Here is a 16,388-nt window from a genome sequence, read left to right on the forward strand (position 1 = left end):
TATTTTCATTTCAGGGTGAATTATCCCTTTAAATAATACATTACGTTTCAGTTTGTTTATATGTAATATACCCCAGAACACTTGGAGTACGTGTTGCATGGGACCATTCTTTTTTAAAAGTGTGATGCTGGCCACTATTTACTGCCATTATATGGACAATGCAATTTTCATTTTAGTGGGAACTATCCCTTTGACTTCAGAAGAGAATAAAAACGATTCTTAGACTAACATACCTAGATGATTCAACTGTAGCTGTAGCACATAAAAATGTTAATCAGACTAGAGTTGGCCTCTGTGTTAGGAAGGAGGATGCCATACGATGTGCATTTAATTAATTAATCCTTCAAAATATTTTATCATGCTGGTCTTCAACAGGGTGTAACAAATAACAACATGAACCAGCAGTCAGGGCAGGGGTTCGTTTTAATGTGTTGTAAATAGGTCAGGTAGAAACTCTGATTCATAACTTGAGTGAAAGTGAGACAAAGTGAACTCAGCAGTGTTCGAAAAAACGCTCTGGATAAGCATGAGGAAACCATCTTGGATTTCAGAACCCTGCTGCACCGTTATGTAAAGTGTCCCACGTTTTTTATCCGCAGATTCTGTTATTAATTATTAAAATGTTTCCCCCACCCCCCAGTCACACACACACACACACACACACACACACACACACACACACACACACACACACACACACACACACACACACGCTATTACAAGACCCCCCCAGCTCCAGTTCCCTATGAAATCAATTAAGAATCAGCTCAGCTGCAGTCCAACACTTGTGCATCACACACACATAGTTGTACATGCTGCTCATTATAAATTTGTCTCACATCTCTCCATTTTTATCACACAGCACTCATTATAAACTGGCATCAAATGCAGATGCACGTGTGATCTCGAGATAGCAGTATAAATCAGTCTCTCACACACACACTGCAAGGCAGTACCAAAAATCTTCTTTTCACACTATCAGTTATTAAAAAAATGTATAACATAGAATAGAATATTATAAAGACATATAGCATAAAAAGGATTAAATACTTTAAAGGGTTAGTTCACCCAAAAATGAAAATTCTGTAATGAATTATATTTACTTGCCCTCATGTAAGATTTTAATTCATCTTCAGAACACAAATGAAGATCTTTTTAATGAGAACTGAGAGCTTTCTGTCCCTCCATTGACACAACTATCACTTCCAAGCCCTAGAAAGGTGGTAAAAACATCATAAAAGTAGTCCATGTGACTCCAGAGGTTTACCTCAATTTTATGAAGTGATGTGAGTGCATTTTTTGTGCAGAAAAAAAACATGATTTATCACTTTATTTACTAAATATTAATTAATTGCGCTCTCAGATTTAATTAAACACATGTTTGTTGTGAAGATGAATGGAAGTCTTACGGGTTTTAAATTACATTAGGGTGAGTAATTGATGACAGAAATTGTATTTAAACCTTTTAAAAGAACAGTTACAAAACCAAAAGTCATTCAGATTTGGAATGAGCAGAGGGTCAATAAATGATGGGTCAATGGCAAATGAAGAAAAAAACAAAACAATTCTTTATCACATATCATGTTCTTAGAAATGTAACATTTCTACTGATGTTGGTTTTAAAAAACAGTTATATTATTTTCAAGAAAAGTTCAAATTTCTCTAAAATACAATCATCATAAAAAATAATACAGTACACAACAAAATATATTTTCAAAGTATTTTTTTTTCTGAGTATTAATTCCAAAATATTCGTTTTGGGGGACAGTTTAAAACTTAAACTAGCAGTAAATGTTCTGATATTTTAAGAGACTTACTGACTTTGAAACAGCTTTTGAAATATTTATAAGAGTGAAGCAGTTGTGTTAAAAAATAATAATGTCAAACTACTTCAAACTACTTAATAACAATTAATTTTTAAGAATTTAATTCTTTTAATGAGGCTTGTCTATTTATTTTGATATAAGGACAGTAGTATTACCATGATATGTTTAACTTTATGCCACCCCTATATACGGTAAAAAAATTATATAGAAATCAAAAAAAATTCTCAGCATAGAATAGGTGTATTTAGGTCATTCTACACTATTACTCAAAAGTTTGGGGTAAGTAAGTAACATTATTTTTTATGTTTTTAAAAGTCTCTTATGCTCATCATGGTGGTATTTAGTTAAACAAAAATACAGTAAAAACATTATTATTTTGAAATCTCATTACAAATTAAAAGATTGTATTTTAAATTATGATTTATTTCAGCGATGGCAGAGCAGCCATTACTTCAGTCACATGATCCTTAAGAAATCATTCTAATATGCTGATCTTTTGTAACGTTATAATGTTGTAAATGTCAGTGTCTGTCACTTTTCATCAATTGAATAAGTCCTTACTTAATAAAAGTATAAATTTCTTTCAAAAAAGAAAAAGACAAAGAAAAAATAACTTTCAGACCCCAAACGTTTCAATGATAGTGTATGTATGAATTACATTTTGAACGCATTACTGAATAAAGAAATAGATACAGACATAAATGAGCATCCTGTATGAGTAAATAATGAGTCATTTTTATGGGTGACCTTCTTTTAAACTATGGCGGTCTTTACTGATGATGATCACAAACCTTCAGAATGATGGGACAGGATGAGAAGGTTGACGCAGGAGGCTCCAGCCCCGGAGCCAAATATGGTGATTCTCTCTGGGTCTCCTCCAAAGTGTCCGATGTTCTCATTGAGCCAACGTAGAGCCTGAATCTGGTCCAGTAGCCCATAATTCCCCTTTGCAGACTGATCTCCAGTGCTCAGAAAACCTGCGGAGAATAACAGAGTTACACTGGAGAATAGATAACAGACAGTACAGACCTGTATAAGGTATAAAAAGACCATGACCAATACATGTTGACCAAGCACTCTGAGCTTGAGAAGAGCAAAGCGCATTGGTAAAAATGAAATGAGGCAGATGACTTAAGTTTTTATTAGACATGTTCAAATGGAGCTTCCTGTTCCTATTTGGAATGATTCCTATAAATGTTTACAACAGACTTGAATTGATCATTAATAACATATGTTTGGAGTCGCACACTATGATATACTTATACAAAGTCCTGTAACTTGCATGTTACTGAGAGGTCTCTGTGTTAACAGATGGCCCACTGAGTGAGCTGGTTACTGTATTCCACAACGCAATGTGATCAAATCCATCATTTGAATGTCAAAGGAACAATTAAAACATCCAAAAACCACGAGAACAATGTGATATATTTTGTTGAATTATCCCAAATGATTAAATCCAGATAAATAAGCTATTTTAATCAGGACACAGACCGTGTCCGTGCATCGCCTATCAATGACATCATACCCACGTTACCCTTGATTTGTATTTTTATATTATAGAGACCATGGGAACACCAAATACGCCTTAATATATTATGTTTTATTAGACAGATGAGCAACTGTTTGGATACATTAATCGGCAGAAAGCGAATCATGAGCTTAACATAGTTAGTCTTATTGTTTAAATCTAATGTTCTTGATTTACCGCGAGTACCATGTTTTACCATACCTAATATCAATCTAGCTTACTGCAGTGTGCAACAAGTGTCTCAAAGTAGCCGCAGAGCGAAGCATTATAGCATAACTTTCATCACACTCAAATAATGTATGTAATATGATAAAAACAGCACAGCGGTTCAATGTATACTGCCCAATATACAGTACATTAGTGTTTTTAAAAGAACCTTTTAAATGAATGATACAATGACTGAATCCTTTGGGCCACTCAGTGATTGCCAACTTCCGATGTTTCCTACAGGAACAGTAACTGAACAAATGAGTGAACAAATCAGAACTTACTCGAATCACTTCATTGCCAGTTCATAAATCTATTTCAAATTAAAAACACAATATGTCTCTTAGCAGAACAAATATTCCGATACACTTTGCCTCATAAGACTGGACTAATTCTTTAGTAAAATGGAGCATGTTTTATCGTATATTGTTTAATAGTAGAAAAAAAAGAAGCTTACTTTTGCTTAAGGAGCACCTGTGCTCATAAGTTGTAATTTTTTGGAGCGTATTTAGAAAATGTAGGGGCACAACTATTATTTCTACATTTATAAAACACACTATAGCATATTTTTCCACACTTGTAACGGATCACTGAGAAAAGAAGCTGAGAGAGAATCCATTTGCACGCACACATTTAATTCCAAGACTCCTCAGAAAAGTACAGGGACATCAGAATTAGAAAACAAACACGATCCAGAGACCAGTAAACGCAGGTCAGAACATCCAGACTTACAATTGACTCGCAAACCCTACAAAACCAAGACCTTAAACACAAAACAATAAGTAGATAGACTGCAGGTGTGTACAATGAAGGTAACCATAACAACTGATATGACAACAAGGAGAGACAGAAACCAAACAGGAAGAGAACATAGAAACAATGAAAACAGCAGGCACTTCAACATAAAAGTCTATACTAAACAAAAGACCCAAAGCTGGGGTCGTGACAATTTTGAATTCAATTTAATTCTGCTTTTATTTTAATTTTAATTAAAAGTTTAGTAATTCTGTTGTTTTGTTATTTAAAACAATGTCTGTATAGTTTTTTTTAATACATTTTTATTTCAGTTTTTAGTTTGGTACAAATCAGTTAATAAACTAAATAACACGTTAATTGCAAATAAATTAAAATAAAAAAGTTAGTTTTTATATTTTATTTTATGTCAGTTAACATTTTTTTTATTTCAAGTTAAGATTTGTTTATATGGTTTTAATTTGTGTTAACTATAATAACACGGATACTAGAAAAATCTATGCATTTCCTTCCTGTGATTGAGGATCCCAGACAGAAGCTAAAATAGTTTACTTTAAATTAAATAGAAATTAAATTACAAACTGTTTGTGTAACCAAATAATAACCTGGTGGAAATTGGACACACTGTAACTTTTATTTGATAAACAAGCCCAAAATACACCTGGACATTTATTTTGAAATGCATATGCTTTATTATTGAATGACTTTCAAATTCAGAGGCAGTAGATAAAATATGTATACTTACAGCTGTATACAATATATTACAATATAGACACCATAAAGCAAATATTGTCATAATTGATCAGTAAAAGTTTATAAGCCATCGCTTGGCATAAATGTGCGCTGTTCATTGATTGCGCGAGCCAGCAGAACAAGCACCAGCGTCACCTTCAGGCTTTGAAATGTGAAGTGCTCACATTTATTTAATGAAATCATAGCCTTTTGAAGTTTAATAATCACATTAAGTAGTATCGTGATTTATGTTTTTCCATGATCCATGCCCCAAATATAAGATGCCTTAAAGTGAACAAGCTGCTTGTTATACCATTTAAGGTATTGAAATCTTACATTTAAGAAAACTGATCCACAGGGATTTTGTTTTTTCGCACACATGCTCCAAAATACATTTGACAGTTCGCACACATTTTTAGTCGCAAATGCAAGTGAAATGGTCACACTGTGGAGCCCTGAATAGTAGTCATTACTCAATGTACTGCACAGTCAGCAGTATATTAGTATTTTTTAAAAGACTCTTTTAAGCAAATGATTCAATGATTGAATCGTTGGCTAGATTAACAAATCACTCACTGGTGAAGTAGTCTACAGGAACACATGATTTAAAAGATTCTAATCATCCCATTGCTGATTCATAAATCCATTTATAATTGCTCAAAAACATACCTGTCTAAAATTACAGCACTAGGAATGCTTTAGCAGAACATATTTTCCTCTGCAATGCTCAGAACTGTAAACCTCAGGGGTGCTGGGGTGGGTTTGATGCATTAACTGTTATCATCGCTGGTGAGAGAAGTTTTATTATCATCTTGTCAAGCCCATCTTTATGACGGGTCTAGCCGATTAGCCAGTTTAGACATTTTGACCGCGTTTTTCTGGGTAGCAGAAGCTTAAGTGCTCACTGCTCACATTCACATACATACTTTAAAATAGGAAGCCCATATACCATTATGGACCTCTACAAATAATACATGCTAATGCTCATTAAAATGGGCCGTATGAGGCTCTTGGGTCACGGTGTAAATGAGAACTAAAGAGCTTATGCAAGTCTATTTTACAACTCAAACTGAACTGGTGATGCACTAAAAACATGAAAATAGGGAGAGAAAGGGGAATTTCTAACATACTTCACATGTCTAAGAAAGCACTCTTCAGACAATGAAAGATAGGCTTCCTCTGGAATATTCAAAGAAATGGGGAAAAGACATAAGAGGGGGAAAAAAAGAGATAAAAATAGACCCGTACTTAAAAGCTATGTGCCCTCAGACCCAATAAAAGAGTCAGTGAGTGTGGCTATGTGTGTGTGTGTGTGTGTGTGTGTGTGTGTGTGTGTTTTAGAGAAAAAGAGCATGTCAAAGAAACTAAAAGGGATGAGTAGAGAAAAAGACAAACTGCCATGTTGTTTTCAGGAGTCAGGCCTGTGAGGAAGACGACAAGCGACAACATACGGCACATCATATCACAAACAACACACAACAGATCACAAACTCGGCACCTCTACATATAAAAGGCTCTCCCAGTGCGTCATAGATGGAGAAATACACAGAAATAGATTCTTTGAAAATGTTCGTTACAGATTTTGACGTCTGAAAGAACCACCGAACGATAATGACATTGTTTTAAAGGATACCACTGCCTCTGCTACATCTGTTTACATGCTATATAAAGTAGTAGCATGTATTCATGACCGAAGGCACCATTATCCTAAACCGTTGCAATTGATTCCATGACAAAATACAACAGTTGCAGTGGTTTTTCACTAACGCATCACTATAATTCAAATAAAAAAGCCTATATTTGTGCTCATTCCCTTGAAATACCACGTTAACTACTAATCAAAAGTTTGTTTAAAAATACAGTAAAAGACTCGCCTGACAAGCCAGACCCACATCAAGATGTTTGGTCTGAAAACTCACCATAGACAGGGCTCAATCCGAGGGGCGGGATAAACGACTGTCTTTCAAACTCCCTCTGCACACGATAGGATAGCACTACAACCATCCAGAGCAACGAAGGTGAAACAGAGCTTGTTGATAGATTAAACATTCGCCGTATCTGGTCGGCAAAACTCCGAACACATCTTCCCTTTTTAAGAATGACTTCAGTGCCGTTCTTTGTTCTTTTCTCAGAGAAAAGCTTAACTCCAAGTCTTCCAGAGTCGCGGTCAGAGCTGATTCGAAGGACCGCCGTTTGCCAGTTTCTGTGTTTACTAGAAGCACACAAAAGCAACTCGGCCATCGTCATTATGGCCCCGCCCACCGACTTTATACACAACGTGATTGGCCCAGCAAGAGTTTGGTGTTACAGCTCAGAAGGGTATTGAGAGTTGCTAAACAACACTCGCGGCAGATTAGATTTGCTGCCGCTAGGGTGCGTCTAGATTTCTAGGCTAGTAAAAGACTAATATACTGATTAGGCATAGTTTCACATCAGGTAAGACTGAAACCTAGATGTTGTGAATCTGTGGCTGTGGAGTATGCACATTTCTGTAGGCAAGGGGTACCTAGATGTCCTACTTTACTGGGTATATTATCCCACAATGCAACCTGCTCAATCTAACCTTTCTGCAGTAACTTGTATGTTAGTAATTTGGAACTGTTGATATATTATAATTTAGCATTAGCCAAGTTTATTATTGTTAACCTAAACTAAAATTAAATTTAAATAAAATAAAATATAAATATTAGATGACAAACTTAAACTAAATGAAAATTAGAAATACAGTCTTGGCTGAAAAAACTGCACTAAAGCCCCAAAATTACTATTTTTAACTGAAAATATAGGCCTGGTTTTATAAACAGCGTTTAGATTAAGCCAGGATTAGGCCTAGTTTAATTCAAGTAGCTTTTATAAATGTGCCTTGTGGTCCAGTTCTGATGCTCATGTGCACACATCGTTCTATCAGAACAAGCATTAACTTCCTACATTATTTTAGCTTAAGTCTTTGATCGGACCCAGCCTTGGCCGGCCATGATCCTGTGGCCGGTTCACCACTGTTCTTTCTTTAGAGCACTTTTGATAGATACTGACCACTGCAGACCGGGAACACCCCACAAGAGCTGAAGTTCTGGAGATGCCATGACCCAGTCGTCTAGCCATCACAATTTGGCCCTCGTCAAACTCGCTCAAATCCTTATCCATTTTTCCTGCTTATAACACATCAACTTTGAGGACAAAATGTTCGCTTGCTGCCTAATATATCCCACCCACTAACAGGAGCCGTGATGAAGAGATAATCAGTGCTATTCACTTCACCTGTTATGTCTGATTGGTGCATTGTGAAATATTATTACAATTAATAATAGCCTTTTGAATATATTTTAAATGTTATATATCAATGTAAAAAAAAAAAAATATATATATATATATATATATATTTTTTTTTTTTTTTTTTTGTGTGTGTGGAAACTAATACATTGTTCCCCCTCTTTGATGAATAGACAGTTAAACAAAACAGAGTTTTGCTGGTCACACTCTAGAAAAAAAAATCTAGGGGGGAAAACAAATAATCGCCACACTCTGCGGCTGTCACATAGCTGTGGTGTGAACATCGCCGTATTGTCTAAATGACATCAAGAGGGCAGGTAACTGGATGCTTGCTAACTCAAATTCTAAGCGTCGGCCTCACGAGTCAAGGACAACCCCTAGAAAACGAGACAAATTACGTATTCATCAAACTGCTAGATCAGGCCACCACAGGCGAGTCCCTAAAGATGAGTGAAGTCACTGAGTGCATTACAAATACAACTGTAGTGCAAATTAGAGGAGGAGTGTGGACGTGAGGTCTTTTTATAATAGTTTCATATTAAGTGAGTGTGAAAACTAGAGGTTGTGAATCTGTGGCTATATTCGGAAATGTGGCTGTTTTGAGTATACACACTTTGTGTATGCACATTTCTGTAGGCATGGGATACCTAGATGTCCTACTTCACTGGGTATTGTATCCCACAATGCAACCTGTTTAACATAACCCTGCATATGCAGTAACTAGTACGTTAGTATGTCATTTGGAACTGTTGCTATATTTATAATTTAGCATTAGCCAGATTTATTATTGTAAAAGGGTTAGTTCACCCAAAAATAAAATTCTGTCATTATTTACTCACCCTCAAGTTGTTCCAAACCTGTATGAATTTATTTTTTTCTGCTGAAAACAAAAGAAGATATTTTAAAGAATGTCGGTAACCAAACAGTTGATGATCCCCATTGACTTCTATAGTATTTGTTTTCCTACTATGAAAGTTAATGTAGTCCATCAACTGTTTGGTTACCGACATTCTTCAAAATATATTTTGTTACTGGTGTGCTTTTTGAGAAAAAACAATTACATATTTTAAGATATGCAAGTTGCTTTCTGTTAAAACAGCTCAAACATGCATTTTAGTTTGGGACTAGCTTAAGCCTGGTCTGTGAAATGGGGGGATAAAAACTTAAACTGAACAAATGAACAAAAATAAATCAAACCCAAATAATAATAAAATAATAAAAATGTAACTAAAATTAAAATGAAATATAAAAATAAAAGCTACTTCAAAATAATACCTATATTGGTATATAAATAATACAAAAAACAACACATGGCACTCACATATTTTAAACTACATCCTGCTTAGTATTGTATGCTACATAAAATACATGAAATATGACGTACAATTCAAACAGCAAACAGTAGTATGCTTTATTGCTGTCACATGACCTCTCCACACTGCATGTTGAAATGAATGGCTTATTTGGTTCAAAAAATGGCTGTTTTACATTTATACGATTTTGTGTAGAAAATGTAAACTTTTTTAAGTCTGGAGTCAAGCAAGATACATTGTGGGATACAGTATTCCAGTATCCAGTTGCATACTGCACTTTATGGCAAATGTAGAAGGTCAGGTAGGAATTCCATGCATACAGAAAAAAGGGCATACTGTGCAAAATAAACATGCATCAGTATATAGTAATAGCAGTACGGAAGTATGCCATTCTGAACATAGCCAGTGTTGTCTAAACTTGCTGTTCGGAGGTAAGCATGTAAACATTTGTGCACCTGGATGAGTGGGAACCCTAGTGTGGTCTGTCAGACGAACGCAAGTCTGTGTGCAGCACAGCCATTGGATAAAAGGCTGATCGATGGGAAAATGGTGCTCGGGAATTGGTTGCTGGGGGTCGGTGGGTTTGACTGTCTTCAAATTAACCTCCTTCTGTTGAGCCGTTTGCTGTTGCCTGGCAACCAGCCACTTCTTCTTTCGGAGGGATGTGTTTTGCGAGTGTGCAGACACAATGTTGAATGTTGCAAAAATGCAGTGATTATCCTAAACAACGGGTTGCGTCCATATGTGTAACAAAATATCATATTACAATTTAGCAAAATGATCAGTCAAACGTCTAACCCCGTGCACCGCTCTGATTCGCTCGGTAAGTTTCACTGTGAGCTGAGTGCTGAGTTGAATCTCCTGCAGACTTTGGTGCTGAGAGCAGCAGTTTGGGGCTGGACTCATGCATATGCACCACTCCAGTGAACGGCAGATCGGAGAGGGAGAGAGAGATAGAAAGAAAGAGAGTGTTGCATGCCTGATTAAAAGAGGTGATGCAGGGCAAAAAACAGATGGATAGATGGATGGATGGATGGATGGATGGATGGATGGATGGATGGATGGATGGATGGATGGATGGATGGATGGATGGATGGATGGATGGATGGATAGATAGATAGATAGATAGATAGATAGATAGATAGATAGATAGATAGATAGATATAGTCAGCCCCATATCATTGCATTTCCACTGTTATACGGTATGGGATGCTATGACACATCATCTGAAAGGGTACTGAATGTCCCGATCAAAAAAGGCAGAAAAGAAGCAGAAACACGCGATATCATATGTTATTATATGCAAATATAAAATAATGATCATCTTCATTAAACAGCATATAAATAAAAACTGCCAAATGATACTAAATGAAATGCAACCTTAGGGGATGATGATGGACTCGAGCTACTCCATCTGTGTTTGAACATCGTTAATGCAACTTTCTTAGCTTTTTACTTAAAATGTTGCTTTGTTATGAAGTGTACTTCAAGTGTTGGATGTATTAAGCTAGATTAAAACAGCTTTTTTTAAAAAGCTTTTTTTTTAAGGCTCTGTTCTTTCCTTTGATACAGTGGGTATGGAAAGTATTCAGACCCCCTTAAATGTTTCACTCTGTTATATTGCAGCCATTTGCTAAAATCATTTAAGTAATTTTTTTTTTAATCATTAATGTACACACAGCACCCCATATTGACAGAAAAACAGAATTTTTGACATTTTTGCAGATTTATTAAATTTTTTTTTTTTAAATATCACATGGCCCTAAGTATTCGGACCCTTTACTCAGTATTTAGTAGAAGCACCCATTTGATCTAATACAGCCATAAATCTTTTTGGGAAAGATGCAACATGTTTGGGGATCCTCTGCCATTCCTCCTTGCAGATCCTCTCCAGTTCTGTCGGGTTGGATGGTAAACGTTGGTGGACAGCCATTTTCAGGTCTCTTCAGAGATGCTCAATTGGGTTTAAGTCAGGGCTTTGGCTGAGCCATTCAAGAACAGTCACAGAGTTGTTGTGAAGCCACTCCTTCGTTATTTTAGCTGTGTGCTTAGGGTCATTGTCTTGTTGGTGAACCTTCGGCCCAGTCTGAGATCTTGGGCACTCTGGAGAAGGTTTTCGTCTAGTATATACCTGTACTTTGCCACATTCATCTTTCCCTCGATTGCAACCAGTCTAGAGAAACTAGTTCTTCTCACCAAGGCTCTTCTCCCCCGATAGCTCAGTTTGCTCGGATGCCAGCTCTAGAAAGGGTCCTGTTTTCATTCCAAACATCTTTTATTTAAGGATTATGGAGGCCACTATGCTCTTAGACAGATTTTTTTTTGTAACTGTGGCCAGATCCGTGCCTTGTCACAATTCTGTCTCTGAGCTCTTCAGGGAGTTGCTTTGACCTCATGATTGTCTTTTGCTCTGACATGCACTGTGAGCTGTAAGGTCTTATATAGACAGGTTTGTGGCTTTCCTAATCAAGTCCAGTCAGTATAATCTAACACAGCTGGACTCAAATGTCCAGGTGTTAAACCATCTCAAGGATGAGCAGAAGATATGGACAGCACCTTAGTTAAATATATGAGTGTCACAGCAAAGGGTCTGAATACTTAGGACCGTGTGGTATTTCAGTTTTTCTTTTTTAATAAATCTGCAATAATGTCAACAATTCTGTGTTTGTCTGTCAATATGGGGTGCTGTGTGTTAATTAATGAGGAAAAAAATGAACGATTTTTAAATGATTTTAGCAAATGGCTGCAATATAACAAAGAGGGCAAATTTAAGGGGGTCTGAGGTAAGGTGAGGTAAGTAGTTTCTGCAGCTTCTAGCGGAATTACAAAAATAAAGCATCTTTTGAAACGATGAAACGATCAAACTTCATAAATAGTCATGTCTCAACAGGCAAAATATGCTACATCCAATAAAAGGTCAAACATATTAAGAATACTTTAAGCTGTGAGTGAACACAAGCATCGTGCTTATATAAGTAACTCATGCAACATATATCTTCACCAGGGGCAAATTTTTTAACATGACAATTTTAGGTTATCTACACAGGACATATCAAAGTAAACATTATAAACTTGAACATTTGTCTTTTTGAATGTGTGCATGATGTTGTGCATTGTAGCACGTTGCATGTTTGCTTTAATGTATTCGTGACCCATTTAATCTTTAAAGGTGCCATCTGTTAATACTGAGGTACAAATATATAAAAAAATGACCTACACGCATCAAAAGAATGAGAAGAAATAAGGGCGATGATGTCATTTAAAAAAGGTCAAGTTATAGTGCTGTAGAGATATCTACCTTAATTAGCAGTAGCATTACTAGCCCCGGCCCGACAGGTATCGTAATACCAGTCTCGGCCATGGGAGGCGGTATGCGAGCAACATAACCACCAGCCAACCTGGCGTACTTGAACCTGATGTCAATCGTGTGGAAAGTACAGCCCACTACTTCATTTCAGTTCAGGGAAGAGAGTGGACGGATGGCCGAAGCCCTTGGCCCCTTAAATGTATCTGATATGATAAAAATAGCTGTTTTTACCTGACCGGAAAAAGCGGAAGTGTGGGCGCCCGGCGACTGTATCCCGTCATAATAAAAGTCCTGGTACTCGCGAGCCGTTTAGAATAGGCGCCCTCCAGTGGACGAAAAGTTGCATAGTGCACCTTTAAAGGTCTAAATCTAGCAAAATGTTGTTTGCCCCTCTACACCAGAACCTGAATGTCTTTTCCCATGTAAGAGTTAGTCGTGGTCTCACACCAGCTAAACACCCTCTGACTTTGCATGTACAGTAGCCTAGGTTGTAGCGCTATCCTACCGCGTGCAGAGGGAGTTTGAAAGACAACCGTTTATCCCGCCCCTAGGGTTGAGCCCTGTCTATGGTGAGTTTCCAGACCAAACATCTTGATGTGGGTCTGGCATGTCAGGCTACATGTACAGTAACCACACCCCGAACTCAAGCTTAAGGTTGAGTTCTCATTGATTATCCGTTCCATTCCGTGCTGATCCGGCACAGATTCTCGCCCGCAAGTAGTAGGTCATCCGTGAACTTTTTGCCTAATGTTTTTCGAATACTGAACCGTTTGTAAGTGGAATTCTAACTGTAACTGTTCCTTACCGTTCTTAGAACCGTTTGGCCTGATGGTGAAAAAGCAACTAATGTTTTGATGGTTTCTGAGGGGGCTCAATGTAAATTTTTTGGGGGGAAGTTTACAGTAGGATTTTTTTTTTACAGCCTGGTACAAAGGGTGGTTTTGGTCTATATAGCTCCTTTTGCCCTTCATGACAACTGTGAAGGGGGTGAATTTTTTTTATTTTAAATTCTATTAAGCCTTAATGTTGCTGTGAAACGGAAGCTAAGATTGTCCTTTTCTCCTTATTGTGACGTATATCTGAGTGAAACGGCTTCTGAAATTAGAAAAAATGTAAGCCGGGCTTCATTTCATCCTTCAGGAATTGATTGGATTGCTGGAAATTGGGCGTTGCTAACAAAATGGAGGCAGATTTTAATGCCAGTTTGCACTTAGTTGTGGAGGAGGATAACTCTCCACCGGACTCAGAAAAACTCTGAGATACCATCATTTTTTTTAAATAATAAATAATTTTATGGACTGTTGTGGAAGAACAAAATCCTAATTAAGAATGCTTTAATTAACCTGTCCTTGGTGCCAAACGTTATGTAGCAGGATGACAAGATGAAAATCTTAAGCAGAACACCAAAGAAGAGACGCATTAGACAGAAGCCCACTTCTGTGTTCACTAAATTCGAATTCAATTCAAACACCTGCTTATGAATTAACTACATTCTTAAATTATGATTTTTGTCTTGTCAAGAAAATCATCAAAACCCCATTTGTCCTCCCCATTCCTCACACAAAAGCGTGTATCTCTCACTGAAATATCTGTATCTAAAACAAGCATATTGGTTGGTGAATTATAGTAAAAGAGTTAATCAGCTGTACTTTGCAGGGCACTGCTGTTAGGCTACATCAATATCTCACAAACATAAAAACAATATTCTGCGTTCTGCACGGCTGCCCCTTACAACAGACTACAGACAACTAACTGCCTGTTTTACCAGAGGACGTACTGCTACTGAAAGAAGAATGATGAATTGAATGTGTTTGAATGCAAACTCCCAATCTGATCTCATGAAACCTATTTTATGAAGTGCCGATATTATATGAATGTGTATGAAAAAAGTAAGCATGAAGGTTTTTTTTTTTAAGTAAGCATGAAGCTTTACCCCTAAACCTAACCATCAGCAGGGCATCTGTACGAAAACTCGCAAATGGGATAAGACAAATTAGCCACCAATTCGTTAAACATAATAGTTACAAAATACCAAGAGACTGTATTGGAAATAGCAGCATTGACAGCTCACTTGTTTAGTCTTTGTAATAATTTACTCTGAAATAGAAATAAACAAGTGAAGTTAATCATGCTAAATCTCAGCGCTGATCACCTGCAGCGAGTATAAAAATATGAAAATATGCCCTCTTCATTCTGAGATCTAAGGAGGCATTTACATTTGCAAAAATCATCTCATCCACTTCTCAGATACCAACACGGCAAACATTCATTGTTTCCCTTTGAATTTATAATTACGCGATTAGCGTCCACATCAAAAAATGAAAAGCGCATTTCAGAAATATAAATATACCTCAAAGTAAACATCCTCGAGAGGTGCACATCAGCGAGTGAATCATAATTCAGGGATTCTTTGCTAGCTGGTGGCAAACAGCGGAAAGTGTAAAAACTGCTGAAATAAAGACTTGTGTGGAATTAGGAACCTAATTAGGGTAATCTGTTTCTTCAAATAGGACGGATTTGATGAAGAACTGGAAGATGCAGAGAAAGAGAAAGCGAGCAAGGTGAGGGGGTAATGCGAACAGGGAAATGCAGGAAACGCTTAGGCCCTGGTAAGAAAACGGCGCTAACCCGCAAGGCCAATTGACAGCGCATTCTTTCTTCCCCAGAGTTCATTAATTTGTTAATTAGTTAATTAGTCTGAGCAGATGGTTGTGGTACACAAATCAGCAGCTCAGAGGGGCAGCTGGGCGGAGGTAGAGATGGAAGGTGAGGGCGCATCAAATCCGGAGAAAACTTGCACATTCACAGAGAGCTAATGCTAACGCAGCTAACCTGCTGCAGTACACAGAGCACATATGTACTAGCACTCGCAGCTCACTCAGGCCTGTCACCCCCTCCTCAGAGTGTGTGTGAGGAATTTCAGATAGTTGCACATCGGCTTCAAATACACAAGATCTGGTGTAGGTCAGAATCCATAAACAAATGTGTGTATGTGTTGCATTAGCAATGGTTTGAATGAATTCTCTGCTTCACTGCAGATTTAAAATGGCACTTCTGATGGTTATTTTTAGCTTGTTCGTATATCTCCCTTCTGTCTCCACTCTTCTCTCTCTCTCTCTCTCTCTCTCTCTCTCTCTCTCTCTCTCTCTCTCTCTCTCTCCACCTCGCCCCTTTCTCTGGCCCCTTTTCCTTTTATCTCTCTTTCGCTGTGTAAAGGTGCATGTGCATATAGCTCACACATTTCTGACAGTGTCTGGAGCTGGATAAAGGGCCGGGTTTTGTGCTAAACCTGCTTTTATGATGCGGAACACTGTTCTGTCTCTTTTTTTCCCCCACTTCCTTTGTGCATTTTTTTCCTATTTGAAAATGCTTCATCCGATCCAATCATCCAATGGGGCTGGAATGGCAAGACACAAATGCGTAATCCTCTTCACCGCTATAGAGAAACCTCT

General features: G+C 37.3%; 1 protein-coding gene across 4 annotated transcripts in view; it reads right to left on the reverse strand.

Annotated features, from left to right (window-relative positions):
- The window catches only part of nlgn2b (neuroligin 2b), a 171,313-nt gene that overhangs the window by 10,043 nt on the left and 144,882 nt on the right, over positions 1–16,388 (reverse strand). For all 4 annotated transcript variants that reach the window (XM_067433229.1, XM_067433231.1, XM_067433228.1 and 1 more), the window contains one exon: positions 2,618–2,803. In XM_067433229.1, coding sequence (XP_067289330.1) covers positions 2,618–2,803 — 186 coding nt within the window. The remainder of the gene's footprint in view (positions 1–2,617; positions 2,804–16,388) is intronic.

Source organism: Pseudorasbora parva, chromosome 23 (genome assembly GCF_024679245.1).
Source record: "Pseudorasbora parva isolate DD20220531a chromosome 23, ASM2467924v1, whole genome shotgun sequence".
Taxonomy (NCBI): domain Eukaryota; kingdom Metazoa; phylum Chordata; class Actinopteri; order Cypriniformes; family Gobionidae; genus Pseudorasbora; species Pseudorasbora parva.